This window comes from Triturus cristatus, chromosome 7 (genome assembly GCF_964204655.1).
Source record: "Triturus cristatus chromosome 7, aTriCri1.1, whole genome shotgun sequence".
NCBI classification, from domain to species: Eukaryota; Metazoa; Chordata; class Amphibia; order Caudata; family Salamandridae; genus Triturus; species Triturus cristatus.
This window is the reverse complement of record NC_140590.1, coordinates 33,367,460-33,389,755: the sequence shown is the minus strand read 5'-3', so window position 1 is coordinate 33,389,755 and position 22,296 is coordinate 33,367,460. Positions and strand designations below refer to the sequence as shown.

Genomic DNA, 22,296 nt, shown 5'->3' with positions numbered 1-22,296 from the left:
TCCTAGTGGAATGGCATACTATGAGCTGCAGTCTACAGGTGACGTTTAACTTTCCATGCAATTTTACAGGATGATATATTATGGAATTACAGAGCACTTAAATATGTCAACTGAGGATTAACCAATTTTACTCTCTTTTAGGAGTCAGATCACATAAAGTGGGGACTGAACAGCAGTGCCCCAGTATACAGAGTTCAAACACCAGAAAAAGCAGTAATCAAAAAAATGGGGGTGATCAGGGAAAAAGAGGGACTTAATCACAATGGCAGTCACTCCTCTAATCCTAGGTAAGAAATAGCACCACCAAATCTCTAGCAGAAACATTTTAATAGTGGGATTTCTTACTCTTTATGTGCTGCTTTTACTTTTAAGGCACTCAGGAGAAGCAAGCACAAAATATTCACCCGCAAACCAAAAACCACCAAAGATGATGAATGAAAAAAGAATCTGCGAGGATAAAAGTGGTTGTGGGATTCCTCACAGTATCATCACAGAGTGATTTTCAGTTGCCAAGACTTTGTTCAAAGCACGAGGCGTACTCTATAAAATGTATAACTCTTAATACATACAACACACACAGAATCGTGAAGACCTTCAAGAGATCCACGGTGTGCCCGATTTAGGGTGCCACCAAGAATGTCATCATATTATTTAATAATTCTGTAACAATCTCAAAATCTGTTCTAGGAGGAAGGTAAATCCTTTCACTCTCAAATCTCACCAAGTGATACGGACACATCCCTCGTACAAAGGATAAGTAAATCCCTCTTTCTTACAAAGATTTGTCCAAGATCATTGTGGAAGAGATGCGTTGCTATCAAGTCCACCTCCCACCCTGCTTTGCCTCTTTTGGTAAACCTCATGAATCTCTCACATGCCCTGGATACTCAGATATCATTAATGCCTTGATTCCACCTACATTGAAACCGTCAACACCCTAGAAGTCCTGCAATCCCAGCAAATTTACAGCACGCTCTTCCTAATGATGATTAGTGATTGAGCAATGACACATATGTTGCTCAGCTTTTTTTTTTTCCCACACCAGCGTACAGAGGCATGTGATCCAGATTCAGCAGGAAACGGTTATTCACTTTGACAGGTTTGATCGCGCAGCCTCAACATCAGTTTTTCATACAGTTCACCAATCACTTTTGGTGAGCTGTCAATTTAGAAAAATAGCTGTTTCAGACAAAGTTTTGAATGAATGAATGATGTTATTTGTGAAGGAGGTAAAAGCATGACAATGAGTGGTTAGCACAAAGATCTGTGGATCTGCCCCTCCTCTTTCAGATGATATAAAGCCCTGGGGCAAAAATATACAGAATAACTTTATTCAATGCTATTGAACAAGCACACCTGCACAAGTCGCTCGGCTTATGATAGAGGATAAAACAAACATACAAAGTATTACTGTTGACTAAAATGACAAAAGCATGAATCCTTATAATACTTTCATGCATAACGAAAACAGACAGCAGCTGGTGTGATAACATCTCTTGCAAGATCTCTACGGGTTCACAATCCCATTATGAAAACTTAAAAATACAAATAAGTGGCTGATTTAGAGCTCAAGATGAACTGAACATCCACTGTTGCACCTTCTGTCCCCAGAGGTCTGACTCTTTCTAAGAAGCTTGATAGGCAGAGTTTTTTTCTGGTCATCAGATGGGCTTTGCACATTAATTTGCTTATAATTTGAGGAACATAAACGCAAAGTTAGTACCATAATGTGGCACTTTAGCCAGGCTCACTTTTCGAGCAACAATAGCAAACTTCTGTCAGAATTAGAAAATAAAAATGAGCATGAAGATATTTAAGTCCAGTTTTAAATCTGTTTGACTCTTTTCTGCTAGCAGTGTCCATCTAAGTAACACCCCAAAACAAATCCTTCCTCAGATAAGTAAACCTAAGAGTCACAAGTTATGGCTCGGTAACTTATAGGAAGCTTGCTGAATTGTATCTTTTTTTTACTGTTAAGCAAAATCATTACATTTTCTTTTAATTCTTTTCCCTTGGAAATTTCAGAAGATTGGGTAGGCAGAGATGGGACATTTAGGCTAACACGTTGTTGGTGCATTAAAGTAAATTCTCAGAGAAAATGACAGGAATGATCCTGCATCCACGGAGGACATTGGCTTTCACCTCTTACCGAGCTCCATCAAGGTCAGCTCTTAAGATATCAGAGTGAAGGTACCAAGATGCAGCACCACCTTCCAGTCTCATTGGGTTTAAAGGGTTTGATTATTTCACACTCAATACCTTTCAGATGGATACTGCATTCTCACTGTGCTGCAGTGGGACATTTAACTATTTAAATACAGGGCAGAGGGGAAAAAGGGTAGAAAGAGGAGGTTTTCATGTCATACTTTAAGTAGACAACAAGGGAATGTATCAGTGCCCCCTAGCCACATATGTGCAGCTAACATCTATTTTGTCGGCTCATCTGTGTTGTGTTCGTGGAGTGCATAGACCAAGTCTAGGCTGGTGTACGGGCTTTGAAGATAGTAGCAGGCTGGTGCTTGTTGTTATGGGTTTTGAAGTTAGGTGCAGGCCCGGTGGAAGTGGTTATGGGTTTTTGAAGATAGGTGCAGGCCTGGTGATTGTGGTTCCTGATTGAGTTGAAAGGTCATATTAAGAACACATTAAACTACTTCTTGTGGGTGTGAGAGGCAAACCGTTTCTGATCTGAACAGCAAATGGTCTGTTCTAGAGTTGTAAAGACTCTGAGTTTTCTCATGAAAGGCAGTGTTTCTGGGATAGTTCAGAGAAAGCAACACAATGGAAACTCTTGTCCTCATGTGTTCGATTATGTCACATAAATTCCAACACCAAGCAGAGCTTAGTTGGAACTGGAAGTTAATCACCTGCAGAGCAGTGAGGTATCTCTACAATATTCAGAAATCAACTATGCTACGCCCTCCACGGGAGAAATGGTGGCCGGAAGGACTCAAGCAGTTATATTCCTTTGCTTTAACTTAATTTTGAACACTCGGATATAATCTTCTAAACACCAAAGTGACCCCATTTTACAAAATAATAACTAACATGCAGTTATGTGACAGATTCTTTCTCCAAGGAATGGCTTTTTCCAAAGTGGATATCAGACAACATTTGGAATTTGATAAATATTGTGCCATTAACCATAATACTTTGAACAAGATGAAACATAACATATGTAGGGCAGTAACTAATGGAACATCCCTTCTCATGATTTTATTTAGGATCAGTAACCTTTTGAAGTGACACATATACAGAGGGGGGATGGATAAAAGTTTAGGGCGGACTCATAGTTCAGTTCATACTATATTAATGTTTAGACACAGTCTTTAAAACATATTTAAAACCAAATAAAATGTTATACAACCATATAAATACCATTTACTCAATATTCAAACTAAATTTCCAACCCCTACCACTTAACACATTGGGACACTAATCCAAACATATTTTAAGAAATCTTGCCAGTGCACATGCCACATCAAAAGATTCAATTTTTAACAAAAGTGCATCATTTCGGCTGTTCATGTTATACTTTTAAAAAGAGGTTTTAAAAGGAGGCAACAAAGCTTATTAAAATGACAGCAATCAACTAAAACTTAAACATTGAAGTTTTGAGAAGGCAATCCACATGTACAATTATTCTCGTGGTCTAATAAAACTTCAAGCTTCTCAGCTCTCACATAACGCACATTTAATGCTACCCAGAATTTTAATCGTGCTAAACGTAGCAAGGCGTGTGATAATGCAGATAAATATGGAAATGCGTTAATATTTTCCCATGCATTTCCCATATACATGCTTCAAATCAGCCAACCAAGATTCTTTTTTACAGGCAATTTTTAATTCTACTTTTGAGAGATGGGAGGCCTCCGCTATTTTTAATTCTACATTTAGGGTTCCTGTGATGGCTGCTAGTCTTTTCTATACCTTTTTAGCCCACTGTAATTCACTATTTCCTATTTCAATAGCACAGAGCGCTGATATCTTCTGTGTATTTGGGACTCAAAGTTTACCCCAAACACGCAAAGTTATCTTTTAGGCTAAGAAGTGCCAGGCCTGCAAATTTCCTTCTAATCATGTCACCTGGGACATTGCACCTTTGTGGAGAGCCAACAATTTTTTCAAACGTTTACTTTCACACCTCTTCCAACTTTTCTCCATACTTATGGCTAGTATCTCAGACCCGTAGAGGCATTGCGCAGGGACCATTGCATTATAGGCTGTTAAAAGGGGAGTTCAAGTCCCCCTATCGTAGCAAGTGCCCTCGTCTCCACCAATTCTTTATTCAAGGTCCAACACAGCTGACAGGTGAACGTCATACCCAGATACTTGTTAGAGGATATGATCCCTACCCTTCTATTACCTACCTGTTCGTATACGGTTTAATCCTTTCCCCACACGCGACAATTTCTTGTTTTTCCCATGTTTACCTTCAATTTATTAGCCTCGCAATAATGATTACATTTAATCAACTTCCTCTGCAGGCCTACTTGAGTCATATCCAGAATTGCCAAATCGTCTGCATAGAGTAGGCACGACGCATGTATACCCCCATTTTAGGAGAGAATGAATGAGTTGCTGCCAACTCTCCCGGAAGGTCGGCTAAAAACAAAGAGAACAGTATAAGCGCCAGAACTCAGCCCCACCTTGACCCATTTCCCAACGGAATTCTCCCCGAGAGGGACCCATCTAGATTAAGCTTCACTTGGGCCCAGTTCCCGGGATGCAATTCCAACAGAATTGCTATTAAGCAATTTGGAATACCCTGACATCATAATTTAGCCCAAAGTATACTACGGTCAACCAGATTGAACAATAAGCTAAACTCAACAAAACAACAGAATAAATTCCCCTTTGTTTCCTTTGCCTTCTGCCCCAAAGTCCATAAACTGAAACAATGATCTATTGTTGAATTACCAGATTTAAAGCCCCCCTTTTTGTGTATGGAATCATCCCAGTCTTGGTTATGTGTATAAATGTTTTGGAGGAGAATCCTGCCCACCACAAAGACTTTGACTTAATTACAACTGTTGGCAAGTTATCAGGTCCCGCTGCCTTAGTTACATTTAGGGAGGTTATCAACTTGGCAATAGATTGGATCGAGAAAGACTCCAAAGCTTCTACCCCCAGAATTGGCCAGTACTTAATCCCCTCTGGCTCCCTTGGCTTGTAAATGTTAGTTAAATAGGCTACCCAGTCTGATTCTGGCACCATGCATCTTGCCAGCGGTGCAGTCATACAGCATCCCTTCTGGACCAACTTCTAAAACTTCCTCATATCCTTTTCCGGAAGTGTCCTAATCATCAGATTCCAATTTAACTTAATTAAAGCCTGCTTCTTTCTCGCCACCAGAGCTTCGTACTCCCTTTTCTTACAGCTGTAGGTATCGATTAAGTTTACATGACCGTCTTCATAGTCTTGCCCTTTCTATTTTTCTTAACTCCTTCCTAGCAAGTACACACTCCTTAGCAAACCAATATTGTTTAGAAATTTGGCATGGCGGCCTCATACCTCATGCCATTAATTGAATACCCAATGACGGTCCTTACCATTCACGTGCATTTTGTGAAGAATCACAAAAATAGGCAGTCCCATTAGCAGAACAGACACTTCATTTGGAAAGTGTATTATGTTGTTGGACTAGAAGGGGGCTTGGTGTGTGTGTGCATGTGTGTGCATGTGTGTGTGTGTGTATACGTACATGTACAAAACCAACATGAGTTAAAAAATGTTACTTAACTCTAATTGTCAAAACAAGGCCTGAATCCCAGTATCTTCTCTCTTCTCTGCTACCTGGAAAACAACTCAAAACTTTTTTTCCAATCTCTCTTTCACTTCCTTTATCTACATATCTGATGTGAGGGCAATAAGTTAAAATGTGCTCAACAGTAGAAGAGAGTGTTGCTTATAAATCACCAGTTAAAATGCATTTTCAACATATGACATTTTCCAGTGTAATCTGTCAGATTCCAAAATATAAATTAACAGCATAACAAAGGGCCAGATGTACGACGGTATTTAGCATGCACAAAGCGGTCGCAAAACATTCACAATTTACCGCCCTCTTCAAAAAGGTGGTAATGCATTCCACAAAGGGAAGGTGGCCCCATGGGACCCCTTCCACTTTGCAAATGGAGGCAAAAATCTTTTCGAGGGACAGGCAGTGGTCCCAGGGTTCACTACCTGCCCTTAAAAAATGAAACGAAAATGTTTCATTTTTCTTTTTGAAATGCATCCCGTTTTCCTTTAAGGAAAATGGGCTGCATTTAAAAAAAAATAAAACTGCTGAATTTAAAAGCAGTCCCAGACATGGTGGTCTGCTGAGCCCAGCAGGCCACCATATCTGGGAGGGCCTGCCATTCCCAATGGGGTCGCAAATTGCGTATGCCTCATTAATATTCATGAGACATGCATTTTGCAACTCCTATTGGGAATCGCTAACAGTGTCTGAGACACTGTTGTACATTCCCATTAGCAAGTCGCAAATTGCGAGTCGCTATTTCTCGCAATTTGCGTCTCGCTAATGGGAATGGTCGAACATCCGGCCCAAAGTGATCTGTACTGTTTCCAAATAATAAAAATATCCTGTTTGACTAATTTATGTTTCAATGTTCTGTTTTTATTTATTAATCACTGCTTATAAATTTATATTGGCAACATATTTTCTATAAATTTCTTTATGTCTGGACAAGGTGACATCAACTCCACAAAACAGATCATCTTACAGACCAACAAGACCCTGAACACTTTTCTGTGCTCTTAACAATTGGATGTTCTACTGTTCTAAGGAGCGGGAAGAAGAAAAAGGCTATTGACAACCTACAAGACCAGACTTGAAAAACAGAAACTGGTTCTGGTTTCATTGACTCACAAGACAAAATCACATTAATAATAAATCAGCAACTTAGGTTCAATACACCTGGCTGGTTAGATGAGGGCAGATCCTGCCCGAGTTACCTGGTGGCACAGTTTTGATGTATGTTACAAAGTGCCCAAGATTTTGAGACATCAGAAAGATGCAACTACCAGAAGTTCCCTTTGTACACTTTTACAATTATTTACAATGTTCGTAATACTAGCCCGCCAAACAGAAGTGGAAATTTTGTTAACCCCAGTCATTTCTAGCTTGGTCCACCGCAAACTGTTATTTATCAGTTTCTCAAAAACATATTTACAAGCTACAAAAAAATTGTGATGAAGCTTTTGGAGAAATGCTCAAGACTAAAAACAGTAAACAACCCCAATGAATATTTCACTCAATCCTCATTAGTGAAAGAATGTAAAGGATTCATGACCACCCTCTTTGCTCACAAGACCATCACTTTCTGAGACACTTGATCCAACATCAATGACAATAACTTCCACCAAACATTACACTTCCCTAATACTCAGCACATTGTCAACAGCACTAGATATGGAACTGACATGTAACCTATATTAAAGTTACACCACTTTCAAATCTATATATTTGTCAAACTCAACGTCTCGTCTTTCAAAACTCCCCGCCAATACTACACGCCGTGTAGTATTGGCGGGGAGTTTTGAATGACGAGACGCCGAGATGGGCGCATGGGCCCCTCTGTAAGGTATTTCGGATTATGGGTCCAATATAAATATGGACAGGATGTTTTTGATTTTGACTATGAAATTAGGACGTTACATTTGAGAAGTGAATTGACTTTGGAGCGATAATATAAAGGAAATGAGTCAGGAATTATATGATTGCATATAGGAATTACCCATTTGGAGGCGAATTGAATTGACCTTTATACTACACCCGTGCTGTGGAAATTATACATATGCTCTGAAGAAGTTCTGTTTTCAGAACGAAACGCGTTGGCTGTGGCTCAATGAAAAAATAACAAAAAGCAATAAAGAAGGAATTTCATGTATCAGATGGACTCGATATGAACTCATTTGACAAATATATAGATTTGAAGGTGGTGCAAATTTAATATAGGTTACATATACGTTTGACCCTGAGGAAAGGGTGGTGCTCTTGGACAGTGAGTGCGGTTGAGGTTTGCACACGGAATCACGTTGTCCATGTTAATATATTGGTAATACTTCTGATTTTGGTGCCTCTATCAACAAATTGATCCACTGTCCAGTTTTTGTGTATACAAGATATGGAACTGACCCCTGAAGACTCCCAAACTCACAACCAGATAGAGCTACGGGGGTGGGGCGCCCACGCGCTCTGAAAATTGTTTTGGAAAAGGTGTTTGATTTTTCATAGTGTTGCCAATTTATAAGATTACTTTCAACCAAAAGGTTTAACAACTCTTGGCCTAATTTAGATCTCGTGGAGGGGAATTCTCCGTCAAAAGCGTGACGGAGATCCTGTCTGCCTTATTCCAATCCCATTATATCCTATAGAGACCGTAATATGGCCTATGGGATATCCGTCACGTGTGTGACAGAGCATTCCATCCGCCGAGATCTAAATAAGGCCCTAAATCTGGAGTGCTGTGAAGCAGGCATTCATTGGCACTGTGTGCTATACACATTTTAAATCACAAAGCATCCAGTGAGCACACCAAAGGAACAAAGTACCCAATATTCAGTTAAAAAACAAAAGAAAAGTATAGATGTAAGAAGTTTAATGATGTTAAGGAAACATGCTCCTGAGGAACTGCAAAAATGACAATTAACTTATGGCAGAAGCATCAAATTCTGAGATATTAAACCAGTGAAAATAAAAAAAGACCACTATAAAGCTTAAAACAATGATGTCATGATGAAACCTCCAAAAATAAGGTACCTTATAATACAACCAAAAACTTATTGTCCTACAGGCATTTGTTATATTGAGTCATGACTCCTCAAATTTGTCTTGGCAATGTCTAATGTTCTCTATCTCTAGTTTACATCATATAATTATAATAATATAATGTCATTTATAAAGCACGTGAATACACTGTACGATGTGTCTCCAGGCTTGACTCTCAAAACTCGTGCGAATAGAATAAGAGGAGAATCAGGGGATGTCCTACTGTGAGCTGTTTAGATTAAGAGGTTGTTGCTAAAGATCCAAGTTTTCAGTTTTGTTCTGTAGTCCATTTCTCGAGTTCAAAATATTTTATTGAATTTTGTTCATATACAACTAATAAAGACAATACATAAAATATTATTATTTAGCAAAAATACCTAATAATGCATACCGTAACCAAAGCCGTTAAAAAATTACAATAGGTAGTGAGAGATTACATATTCAAATGATACATAATGGGAGAAAGGAAGGAAGATGAGGGAGGGGACAAATGCATAAGATGCATACAGAGCTACTATATTTCATAATAAGAATAATCTGGTTGAGTAAAAATCTGAATTAAAATTATTAATACAGCATTAAAAGAATAAATATACATCACCTGGTAACCAAAAAGATTGATAAGAGAAAGAATTGTGAGTAATCCCATTCATGGATAATTGAGCACTAATAAAAATAATCCACGACCACCAAGCATTAACAGATAAAATAGAAACATCTTTCCAACAAAAAGTAATGGATTTTAAAGCAGCTGAGAGAAGGAAATTGAAAAGTTTGCTTTCTAAATCATGTAAATTTTGTGAAAATAGCAGATTTACAAATTATTAATTGCTAGGAAACATCAATTTGAAGTTTAAAAATCTTTTTTATGATATCCCAAACTTCAGTCCAAAATTTTAAAACCGAAGGACAATCAAAAAGCATATGTTGTAATGTACCTGGATGTAATTTACAATGCCAACAATCTGGAGAGGGGAGAAGTTTAGCTTGAAATAAACATGATGGAGTCCATAAACGATTGTAGAGAATATAAGAATTAGTTTGGTAGATTGAAACAGGTAGCCATCCAGATATACTACTAAGCCAAATATCTTTCCACGTGTCAGTAGATAAAGAAACTGAAAGTTCATTGTTCCAAAAAGTGGAAATCTTCTCTATATTGCTACCTAGCGTATCTGATAATTTCTTATATAAAATAGAAACCCCATGAGATGATTTTGAAACAGTTTGAATATAAATTGATAAATCAGCTGTAACATTAGAAGGAATGGCATTGGGGAAGGAATCTAAAATTGAATTGCACAAATATTGATACTTAATAAGGTCAGACTTAGATAAACCAAATCTTGTGTGCAACATTTCAAAAGAAATAAAAGTATTATTGGAATAAACATCTTTGAGATAAAAAATACCAGCCTTAATCCATGAAAAACAGAAACTAATATTTATGTTTAATTTAATAACATTACTATACCATAATGATAACTCATAAGTATTGTTCAAGGGAAAAAGAAAAATTAAGTCAAGATCATTAAATAACATTTTAGTAGATTTAATAATAACTGATTTTTGAAAAAATGGAGTATTGTTATGCATGGACACCAAAGTAGGTAACGGAAATGGATTTACTATTGATTTCTCAATACAGAGCCATGCAGGAGGATTATTTAACAAGCATTTACAATGCAATGGTCTCGGCATTGTTTAAGTTAGAGCTATTGGCATTGCTCATGACATTATTTTTGTTTATGTTTTTAAAACATTTAAAGAAACGGCATTGTTATTTACAATGTCAATAGCTTAATCACTCTCAAATGCGAGACCTATTGCATTTGCACCCACACACAGAGCCACACACCCAAAGCCACCCACACACACAGAGCCACCCACACTGCGCCACTCACATAGAGCAACCCACACACAAATAGAGCCACCCATAGAGCCACCCACAGAGCCACCTACACACACACACAGAGCTACCCACACACAGACAGACCCACCACGCATAGAGCCACCTACAAAAAAAGTCACCCACTCACACAGAGCCACACACACAGAGCCACCCACACACACACAGACCCTCCCCCCACACACACAGAGCCACCCCCCCCACACACACACACACATAGCCACCCCCCACACACAGAGCCACCCCCCCACACACAGAGCCACCCCCACACACACAGAGCCACCCCCCCACACACAGAGCCACCCCCACACACACAGAGCCACACAGTAACCTCAAAATGTAACAAAATGCCCGTCTGCGCTCGTCAGCGCTAGGCAGGGCCTGGCAGGGGACTCCGGACTTTCCAGGATGATATCTGCTGCGAATTTGCGTCTTTTACGCCACCAGGTATGTGACTGCTGCCCCGGCTCCCTGGATCCTCTCAGTGGTCCCTTTCAATGCCCCACTTGTCTTTTTAAACTCCCTACACCAATGTGTATTAATAGTCTCCAGTGGAGGCCCTCGGTGGCCACTCAACCAACTTTTACCATAGGCACAGTTAATCAATCCATCCTCAAAGTTATGCATCTGAATGTCAGATCTTTGTCTTGTCACTCCCAAGAAGTCCTTTCGCTGATTTCTGATGATAATCCGGATATTTTTTTCTTTACGGAAACTTGGCTGCACGACCAGTCCATGGCGGTCATTAATCTAGCCCTTCCTGCAGGCTACATTATGCACTCTCTCCCTCGCAAGACCAGAGGTGGCGGCATTGCAGTTGCAGTAAAATCTTGCTACCCCTGCATATGGAAATCTATCGCCATAGCCGGTTGCGAGAGTGCTCTATTTAGCATCTCAGTGAACCCCCATTTTACCTTCACGGGACTTCTAATTTACAGACCTCCTGGGCCTGAGGCCGCCTTCCGTCAAAGCCTTCCGGAGGTAATTTCTTCCTTAGCTTTAAAATCTGCTAATTTTACGATTGTCGGCGATCTCAATCTGCATATGGACGCGCCACTTTCCAACTCGACCCTTAGCCTGCTTGCTGATCTTGAGGCGTTCCAACTGATTCAAATGGTACAATCCTCTACTCATATAGGTGGCCATCTATTGGATCCTGTTTTGACAAACCTTTCTACGAATATTTCAGTGCTCCATCCCAGACCCATGGCATGGACTGACCACCATCTCATTGAATTTCGTATTACAACCTCCTGCTCTCCATCTAAAAACAATCCCTCAGCCAGTCTTAGACGCCCTTGGAGAAACTTAAATCTAGAGCATTTCCATCAGCTCTTGATGAAATTTCATCCCCTACCCCCCTCTGAAGTCTCCCGCGGCTATGACTGCTTTTGCGAGTGGCTAAATAACGCATTGGATTCACTTATTCCGGCTAAGTGGAGTAAGACCAGATCTAGCCCTTCTAACCCCTGGTATAATGATTCACTCACAACTCTTAAAATCTCCTGTAAAAAGGCAGAACGCGCGTGGCGTAAAACGTATGATACTGACCTCAAGGCAGCCTATAGGGCTTGCACTAGAGTGTATCATCGGGCCATATGTGCGGCCAGGGCGGCTTTTTACTCCCAGGAGATCAAGAATAGCATTAATCCCACCAAGATCATTTTCAGGATATGTAAGGACCTTACCAGTAAAAGGACTGATACTGCTGCCCTTCAACCCTCTATGACGCATTGTGAGGATTTAGCCTCATTTTTTGTCGAAAAGGTGGAGGCTATCTATAAGTCATTTGCCCAGCTTCCTATTGTAGAGACTAGCCATACGTCACTGGTTCATAAACCATTACTGATTATTCCTAGTCCGACCTTGGATGAATTCTCTGCCTTGACGATTAAAGTTAAATCCGGCTCCCCGGATGATCCCATGAGACCATCTCAATTCCGGGAATTCGCTGAAGGCTGCTTTCCTGCTCTTCATGGTCTCATTAATTTGTCCTTCAGCACGGGTAGTGTCCCTAAAGCTTGGAAACAGGCGACGGTTATTCCAATTCTTAAAAAACCCGCCCTTGATCCCACCAAGCCCGAACACTACCGACCTATCTCCCTTCTGCCCTGGCCTGCTAAATTAGCTGAAGCTCATGCTAACGCTATTTTATCTTCTCACTTGCAGGAAGCTAATATATTGGACAATTCCCAAAATGGGTTTCGTGCTGGCCACAGCACAGAAACTGCCCTCCTGGCTGTGGTGGAACACATCAGGCAGCTGCTAGATCGGGGTCAGACGGCGGCACTGATCCTGTTGGATCTCAGTGCCGCCTTCGATACGGTGTCTCACCAGATTCTTTTACACCGCCTGATGGAAGCAGGAGTGGGAGAGGTGGCACTGGAGTGGTTTCGCTCTTTTCTTAAAGATCGAGCCTTTAAGGTTTCCACACCCTCTTTTGTTTCTGCTTCACGCCCCATACTCCAGGGTGTTCCCCAAGGGTCGGCCCTGAGCCCTACCTTGTTTAACCTATATGTTCAGCCATTAGCGAAGGTAGCCCATAGTTTTGGTCTCTCCTTAGTGTCATACGCCGATGACACGCAGCTGGCGGTGGCTCTCAATGGTGACCACAACATGGATGCCCCCACCTTTCAGTCCGCTTTAAAAGCTGTGGCTGGCTGGATGGCGAACAATCGACTCCAACTGAATGCCTCTAAGACCGAGGTTATTATTTTTGGTAGGGATAGTGAATTATGGGGAGATCAGTGGTGGCCTTCCGATCTTGGCCCCGTTCCCTCCCCTGTAACTGAGGTTAGAAACCTTGGGGTGTGGTTCGACCATAAGCTTTCTTTTACTTCCCACACAAAACGTGTGGCTGGTACCTGTTTTGGTACCCTGCAGTGTCTCCGACCTATTTTTAAGTTCTTCGATGCGGAGACCAGACAGATTATTGTCCAAGCCCTGGTTCTCACCAGGCTGGATTATGCTAGCTCCCTGTTTCTGGGTCTTAATCAGGCCGAGTTATCTCGTCTTCAGAGAGTTCAGAATGCGGCAGCTAGGATGCTTGTTGGCCTTCCGAAGTTTGTCTCGGCCCGTCGGACTATTCAGGATCTTCATTGGTTGCCGGTGGGGCAGAGAATTAAGTTTAAAGCTCTTTGCTTAACTTTTAAGATTCTCAAAGCAGCCTCCCCTCCCATCCTTGCACAGACTATCCAGCACTATGTTCCTGCCAGAGCTCTTCGCTCTGCTGGATCTAATCTGGCCATCGTGCCACGTTTCCAAAAATCTAGGATGGGCGGACGCTCTTTCTCAGTGTTGGCGGCTACTCTTTGGAATTCTCTGCCTGCCCCTCTGCGTTCCATCCCTGAGTTGCTTCCTTTTAGAAAGGCTCTTAAAACTTTCCTTTTCACCACAATTTAGGCCCATCTTTTTCATTTTTTCTGTTGTGTTGTGTTTACTATTCTCCAAAGCGCCGGGACGCCACTTTGCTGCGGCATCCGTGCGCTATATAAAATTATATAACATAACATAACATAACATATTTACTTTTTGCTGGATCAACTGACAAACCCCTCAACAGGCTCTATGAAGATTAAGATTTCATGAGTAATTATTTTTTTTACAACAGGAAGTGAAGTATAATTTGAAGGGAGCCAGATCCTAAATCTGAGAGCAAAATATATCCTGTTTTTTATTAGAATAACTGGCCAAGCGCTGCTCTTAACATGGTTTGGTAAATAGAGGAGACATCCTTGTTTCCATGGCAGCTTCTTATGCAGAGGCAAGGCTCACACACGTGACGGAGGGCGGGGGTGCAAAGCCGTGTCCATACGAGCCACTTCCAGGCTGCTCCCTCCCATGCTGTTAGTGGAATGTAGAGCAGACCAGCTGTCGGAATTACGTGGGAATGTACACAAGTTAAAGGGCCATCCTTTCAAAGTATGCGCAGGCTGTAGGGTTCTCACGAGGGTTCAAAAGGTAGCAGCAGACATGCAGTTAAAACGGTGCCTCTCACCCGCTTGCCCTCTTCTCCCTCCTTTCTCTGGTAGGAGCCGAAGTTGGCTTTTCAACGTGCAGTGGAAGTCCTTTATTCACTTTCTCTCGAGGGTCTGGTCTGCCTAGATTTTGTTTAAATGTAAAACTTGTCCATATTCTAGTCAAACCCATCGCGTTTATTTACACAGTGGCAGATTTTTCACTTTGTGGGGGGAAGGGGGGCCGCCGAGCTATGATTGCAATGGGTTTACTCTCTCCCGGCTTTAAAAGCTCGAGCCGTTTTCTCTAAATATAGCACCTAATATCAGGCATGCTCATTTTTCCATGAGCGCTAGGTTTTGACATTTCAGTGGGTTGAAGCACAGGGAGCTGTTGTGCTATGCAAAAGACAAAGCCAACATTTTTTGTAAATTATAATAAAACGCTAATTTCCACAGCAGACAACGCAAACACCCTGGGGAGAATTTAAAACCTGACCTTTGCCATCGAGATGGCGCGTGGAGCTAAAAAAGAGGCTGGCCGGGCTTCCCTGCCGTGGGAAAGAAACACAGGAGGGGGTGCACGTACGCACATGCAGTGTTAAAAATCAGACGCGATTCCATACCGTGAAATCCTAGTACATCGCGTGGGGAATAATAGCGGCAAGAAACCACTTTACTTTCACTGTTTCTACAGTGTCGGATGATATAATGACAAGCAACAAAAAAAGCTATTATCGGTGTGCATAAAACGAAGGCATTAGCATGAGATGTTTTTAACAGCAGATGTTCTCGGAGACTCACCAGCGACTCAAACATACAAGGTCTGCAGTCTAAACAGCAGCACAGTGGGAGAGATGACCCTGCGGCTAGAGAGCTGGTGCGACATTCCTCAGGCTATGATCCTAAAATCCGTGCAGGAGTCCACGGGGGGGCTTCCTGAACTGTGAAGCCTTGCTTCAGGGAGCTAGGTTTGTGAGGAGGTCTCCGTTTCAGCTCAACAATGCCGTTTGTTAGTGACGGGGTAGGTGTACCTTCCACAAACTGGTCCTGATCTATCCCAGCTCACTCCAGCAGCCTTGTGCGTACCGGTATGTTTCCCCTGAAAAGCAGGCAGATCGGCTTTGCTGGCTGACAGAGGTAGAAAAGCCTCCTTACAAGGCTCGGGCCTGGTTTACTGTGAGGCTTCTCCAGGTGTCCACAAGCCTCTTCTTTCAAACTGAAGCCCCTGGTTTATGGTAGCTGCCTCCCTTCTCCAACCGCGGCTCCTGTTACCTAGACAAGGGCTCGTTGCTCCTCTATTGGGATGGTGTGAACGGGTGCTGCATTTGACTCCTGCCTTCCGTGACCGATGCCCACCCCCTCCCCTCATCCGTATCAAAGTACCACAGTGCAACTCAGAGGCTGCAAAGCACTGTTCTCTCGAAGAGCTGAGGTACAGTGCTCTGGAGTCATGGATGTGTCCCGCCCCCTTGGACCTTGACCTAGGTACCCCCCGAAAGGGCCCGCTGTAGCCTTACCGTTAATGATGTTGCTGTTATTTGGAACTCCTCCTTTGCCCGTATGTCGAAAGCAAAAGCGCATGAATAATGTGCATTTGCTTGAGGAAGGTGAATTTGCCACTCTCACCAGCACCCAGCTGCAGAATCGTCACAAGCCGCTTGATGCGATTCTTCTCCACTTGAAGGATTTTTATCGATCTTCCTCGACTTGCGCTGCTTCTCGGCCTTGCGGCTATTAAGCACACAGTGTGGAAAGCAAACGTAGAGCACCCAACGGGTGGGCAGGAAGTCTGCCATCTTTGCAGAGCTTCATGCGAGGGAGGCCAAGAAAGAAGCGCGCATGACCCGCCCTGAGAGGCCCGGCTCACAAGCTCTGCCGTCCTCTCACCACCTCTGTTCTTAAATGCGGGAACTTTCAGACACCGCTGGAGGGGTGGGGGGGGGTGAGGGCAGGGGGGGTAGGTGAGGAGGGTAGTTTTGCCCTAATCTATTATGGCGATACAAAACTCCTGTGCAAAGCGCTGAAGCTGCTTTTTACCACTTAAATATCAACTGGCCTGCGCGTGAACAGGCCGATTGCTGACACACACTAAGCCTGAACGCACATGCACGACAGCCTAGACCATGAGTACAATGACAACAAGCCCACCACTGCCTTTCTCCGAGGCGAAGCAGAAATGCCTCGGAGAAAGGCAGCGGCGTTTCCGGATTCGGGGGCGTGTTTTTCTGTTCTCTCCTCTTGCCATTGGCTGGAGGAGATAATGAGAAAAGTAGCAAAAAGCACGCCCCCGAATCCGAAGAGGGCGGGGCCTGTTCGGAGAGACAAACCTCTTCTCCAATGGCTGGCCAGCATTTAAGAGGCCAGCCAATGGAGAAGAGGAGAGAAGAGGGGCGGGTTCAAGCCCTTCTTCTCCAAAACATTAAATCTCGGAGCGAGACTGCGCAAGCGCAGCCTTCGAGCCGAGACCTAAAAAGGAGTGATTAAACCATAATGAACTTTGTTTTAAAATAAAAGCTTTATGATAAAGAAAAAAGTCTGGGATACCGAATCCAGCATTACGTTTAGGAACTTTTAATTTATTATTTGCCTAATAATTTCATGCATGGGAAGCATTTCAGGAGTGCAATAAACATTTTAGGGAAAAAATTCAGTTTTATTGGTATTTAAAGTGTATCCAAAAACTGTAGAATACTTTGTTACAATATCCATTAATGAGGGAAAAGAAGATATAGGGTCACTAACAAATAAAAGCACATCATCCACATAAGCAAGGGTTTTAACAGTAACATCCTTAATAATGATTCCTTTAATATTATCACATTTTCTTATTAAGGTAAGAAAAGGTTCAATGCCAATTAAAAATAAGAGAGGAGAAAGAGGACATCCTTGTCTTGTACCTCTAAAAAGCGGAAATTGAGTTGAAACTTGGCCATTAATAAATATACAAGTAGGGGCAAAATATAGAGCTGAAATCATGCGAATAAAAGTATCTCCAAAATTAAATGAGGATAACGTATGAAATAAAAATTGCCAATGGAGTTTATCAAATGCCTTTTCAGCATCTAAGGCTAAAATTCCAGATGGCACCGATAAAGTAGGACTTTGTTCAATAATATGTAGCAAAGTTCTCGTATTATTAGCAGAATATCTATTCTTCATAAAACCAGATTGGTCAGGGTGTATAATAGAATCTAATATAGGGCCCAATCTAGTAGCAAGTATTTTAGCATAAAATGTACAGTCTTGATTAATTAAGGATATAGGACGATAATTAGACACAAGGGTGGGATCTTTATCTGGTTTCGGAAGTACTATAATTAAAGCTGCTGTAAAAGAACCAGAGGTAGATCCTGTGGGTCCAAAAAACGTAAAAAGTTGGTGTAAAAAAGGTAAAAGGTGTGACTGAAATTCTTTGTAGAATTCCGTTGGAATCCCATCAGGACACAGAGATTTGTTCTTTTTAAGAGATTTTATAGCTGATAAGATTTCATCTTTAGTTATGGGTGCATCAAGTCCAATTTAATCTCATTGTGAAATCTTGGGTAACTCACCGGAATTTAAGAAAGAATCGATTAAGGAAACATCCTGAAAATTGGATTCATTATATAATGCAGAATAGAAATTCAAAAATTCATTAACAATTTCATTGTGATAGAGAGCAATTTTACCATATGGACCATGAATTGAATTGATTTGAGTTTTATCTTTTTTTATGCACAAATAATTAGCTAATAGTCTTCTGGATCTATTGGCATTAAAGCTAAATCTGGCTTTGGCATTAGAGATTTGAATACCTGCTCTTTTACTAAGGATTGAATTAAATTCATAACACAATTTTTGTAGTTTAAATTTATATTGAGGATTGCTGGATGTAATAAAAAGTCGTTCAAATTTCGCAATCTGTTTTTGTATGTTTTTAGCATTAGCATGAAAGGTTTTATTTTCGTGAGCCATAATAGATATTGTTACACCCCTAATATAAGCTTTGAAAGCATCCCATCTATTAATCATAGAAGTTGAACCTTCAGGATTAAGTATAAAATATTCTTGAATGGCAGCTAAAAGTTTAGGCTTGTTATACTCATTTAAAATTATACCAGTGTTCATTCGCCATCTAGATTGTTTAGTATAATTTGATTCCAAATTCAAAACCAAAGAAATCATAGCATGATATGAGATGTCAATGTTACCAATATTAGGAGCAGTTATTGAACTAATTAGTTGCCTGGAGACCAATAAACAATCAATTCTAGAATGGGAATTATGAGGATTTGAGAAGAATGTAAAACATTTTTCTGTAGGAAAATGTAACCTCCAAATATCAACTAACTTAGTGGCTTGAATAAATGATTTGAAAGCAAAATAAACTTTAGAAGGGTGAAACTTAGTAAGAGATAATCTATCTAATAAAAGGTCAAAGATAACATTAAATTCACTTCCAACAATTAAAGGGGCATTACCGGCCTTTAGAACCTCTGTTGTAAGATTAGTCCAAAAAACTGGGTCATCTGCTGGAGGACCATAAACATTTAATAAAAATAGAAATGAGTCATGAACTTTAATTTTAACGAGTATATATCTACCATCCTTATCAGAAGTTTAACTCAAAATTTGACAGTGTAGCTTTTTTGCAAAGAAAATAGCTACACCATTTTTTTATCATTGGCAGGAGAAAAGACAATAGCATCTACCCATTTCTTCTTCATATAATCTAAAATTTTATCATCCAAAGGAGTCTCTTGTATAAAACAAACATCAGCTTTGCAACTACCTAGATAATCTAGAATTTTTGTACGTTTAACTGGATGACGCAATCCTTTAACATTTAATGAAACTACTTTAATATTATGTATATTAGCCATAATAGAAAAAAGGAGAAAAGAGTTTAAGAAGAGGAAGATAAAAGAAGATCAAGAGAATGAGAAAAAGGTAGCTTCAGATAAGGAAGAAGGAAAGGATAAATGAAAAAACATGGAAAAACGACAAACAGAAGACATAAATGTGAAATGTGAAACGCACACACGCTGTACAAGCATGACCGGAACCGTTGGAGCCCATTATTGAGAAATTTCATTACTGTGTCAGAAAAGGCATAACTGCCAAAAATCAAGTAGCAGAGTCATTGGTATCCATAGAGTGCTGTGACAGATGATCCCAAAAATTTCTCAAATCTTCTGGACGCTGAAAAGATTTTGAAAAAGTATCCTTCCAAAAGCGCATTGTCGATGGATCAAAGAGACCATATTTGTAGCCTAGACTTCGTAGTTGAGGACGAAGAGCAGTGAATTATTTGCGAATTGAGACAGTTTCTTTGGCAAAGTCTTGATGAATAAATATTCTATTCCCATTGACCATCAATGAAGGTATTTCTCTAGTTGCTTTTCTGATTAGAACCAAATGGTGGCGTCGAAGAACTTTAAAAATCATTTGTCGCGGTTTTGTGTGTTGAGGGTTCCTATGTGAGGGAGTCCTATGAGCTTTATCAATTTCAAACTTTTCTGAAAATTTAATTTGTAAAAGACCAGGTAATAAGTTCTCCAAATATAGTCTACAGTTATCTCTCTCAACATTTTCAGGTAAATTAAATATGCGTAGATTATATTGTCTGTTACGATTTTCCAAGTCCAATAATGTTGAGCACATAGGTGAAATGTTGGCACAAGTGGAGTAAATGAGTCAATTTTGACCTTATTATCCTGTATTTTGATGGAATTATCCGATATTTTCATTGACAGGCTGGCCATATCTTAACGTACATTTTTTACTTCAGATGCAATAGTGTCTGTATTGAAACGAAGTGCCTGAATTTCCTCCAATATTAAAGATAGTGAGGGTTCAGAAGACTCCACTACTTTAGATTTAGCAGGAGGAGGAGAAACCTACAGCCTCCTTTTATTAATAGAACTTTTATTTTCCATTTTCAAGTGAAAAAGAGTCAGAATTGCAGAACCAAAATAACGAATGAAAAACTGAAAGCTGTGGAAATAACCAAGAAATGACTGGTGCAGCAGCTAAAATGGGCTGGGGGAGTGGCTAGGCCCAAGCCAGGTCCTTTCCTGAAAGCTCGCTCCGTCCCCTTGACAGAAAGCCTGGCTGTACCTGAATGCTGTGCAGGGAGCAGGAACCAGGCAGTGAAACGACCCACTTCCGCTGTGCAGAAACCCCTGAAATTGCTCCACAATACTGGTAAGTCCTTTATAAATGCAGCGACCTCCTCCAGGGCAATTTTCTGACAGAAATCGGCGTTTTTGAGCGAAAAACGGGCTTAAAACGCGCAAAGACTCTCACGCGGAGGCCATCTTGGATCGCGCTCGCGCGTCTCCCCTGAAGTCCATTTCTGAAGGGGCATCTCTGAGAGCCCTCAAACAGTTATTATAAAGAAAGTGAGAATAAGAGTATTAATGGAGCTATTAAAACTCTTTTGAGAAACATTTACATTTAGTCTCTGGTTTGCCTTAGATTGTATCTTCTGAAACTCATTCTATTTCTTATGGTTAAGAAAACATTTGCCTCTCAAACACAAAATAGCGCAGTTTCTCCAACACGCCTTGCGAGGCTCCTATATTTAGATGTAGCAGAAATAAGAATGACAAATTAATCTTTCTACTTTTTTTCAGATAATATTCCTTGTCATTGAATTCCCCACTAAATGTATTCATCGTAATATTTGACATAGGAAACAAACAGTTCACTATATTCATTAATGCTTAAATTAGGCATTCTATTGTGCAGTGGTCTTGGCCGAGGACATTATTAAAGGCATCTGTGAGAATGAGGAGACAAGAGGGCATTTCTACAAAGAATGAGAGAAGGTCAGAGGAGAGAAGAAGGGCAGGAGTGGCAGAAAGAGAAAGGACACAGAAACACAGATATCATCCACAGATGTGTAAGAGTATGGACTGCCTGCACAATCTCTAATCATCATTTCACAGCATACATGTCTTACTCTTCTTAATAGCTTGTTATTTGTGTCAGGTACCAATGACTGCTTTTGAAATGCTGCAAACCCAGGTATTTTAAGACGGACCATGTAAGGAAATGTATCCTGGCCCTGCAGGCTTCAAAGAGCAGTTGATAGTACTACTAAGATGCCACCAATATTATCAATTAAATTATGCCACTGACTGAAAGGAAAGGAGCAACTCAATAAAGGAAAAAGATCAATAACAAAATAGGAAAAAGAATTAAGAAAGTTATATATGAAGGCTCATGATGAGATGTTAAATTGGAGCCTATACTTTCAGAAATGATCTCAACTTGGAAGAAGCAGGCTTGGAGTTTATTTATTCCTGGACTACTTACCATTAACAGTTATAGCAACAGAAACCTTCGCAGACAGGCTGGTGAGTGTGTTGTGAGCCACACACGTGTAGTTCCCATTATCTTGTGAGGACACCTTTGCAACAGTGTATGTGTTAACAGGTCTCTTTAGATCAGTATTATTGAGAAGCCACTGGTACTCTGGTGCTGGGAAGGACTCCGCAGTGCACGATAAAGAGAGTTTATCCCCCACTTGTAACAACTGAGATCCTGTAGGATAAATCTTCATGTCCTCCGGCCCATCTGTAAGGGAACACAGAGAGGGTCTGTGAGCTGTGAGCCTCCTTACCAAAGAAAGGGACGGGAGATGGTAGAGAGGGAACTCTGGGGCTACT

The 22,296-nt window shown here is 40.8% G+C and overlaps 1 protein-coding gene across 3 annotated transcripts in view; it reads right to left on the bottom strand.

Annotated features, from left to right (window-relative positions):
• Positions 1 to 22,296, bottom strand: part of LOC146808740 (cell adhesion molecule CEACAM6-like) — a 335,917-nt gene that overhangs the window by 51,853 nt on the left and 261,768 nt on the right. For all 3 annotated transcript variants that reach the window (XM_085615555.1, XM_085615557.1, XM_085615556.1), the window contains one exon: positions 21,944 to 22,204. In XM_085615555.1, the coding sequence (XP_085471681.1) occupies positions 21,944 to 22,204 (261 nt within the window). The remainder of the gene's footprint in view (positions 1 to 21,943; positions 22,205 to 22,296) is intronic.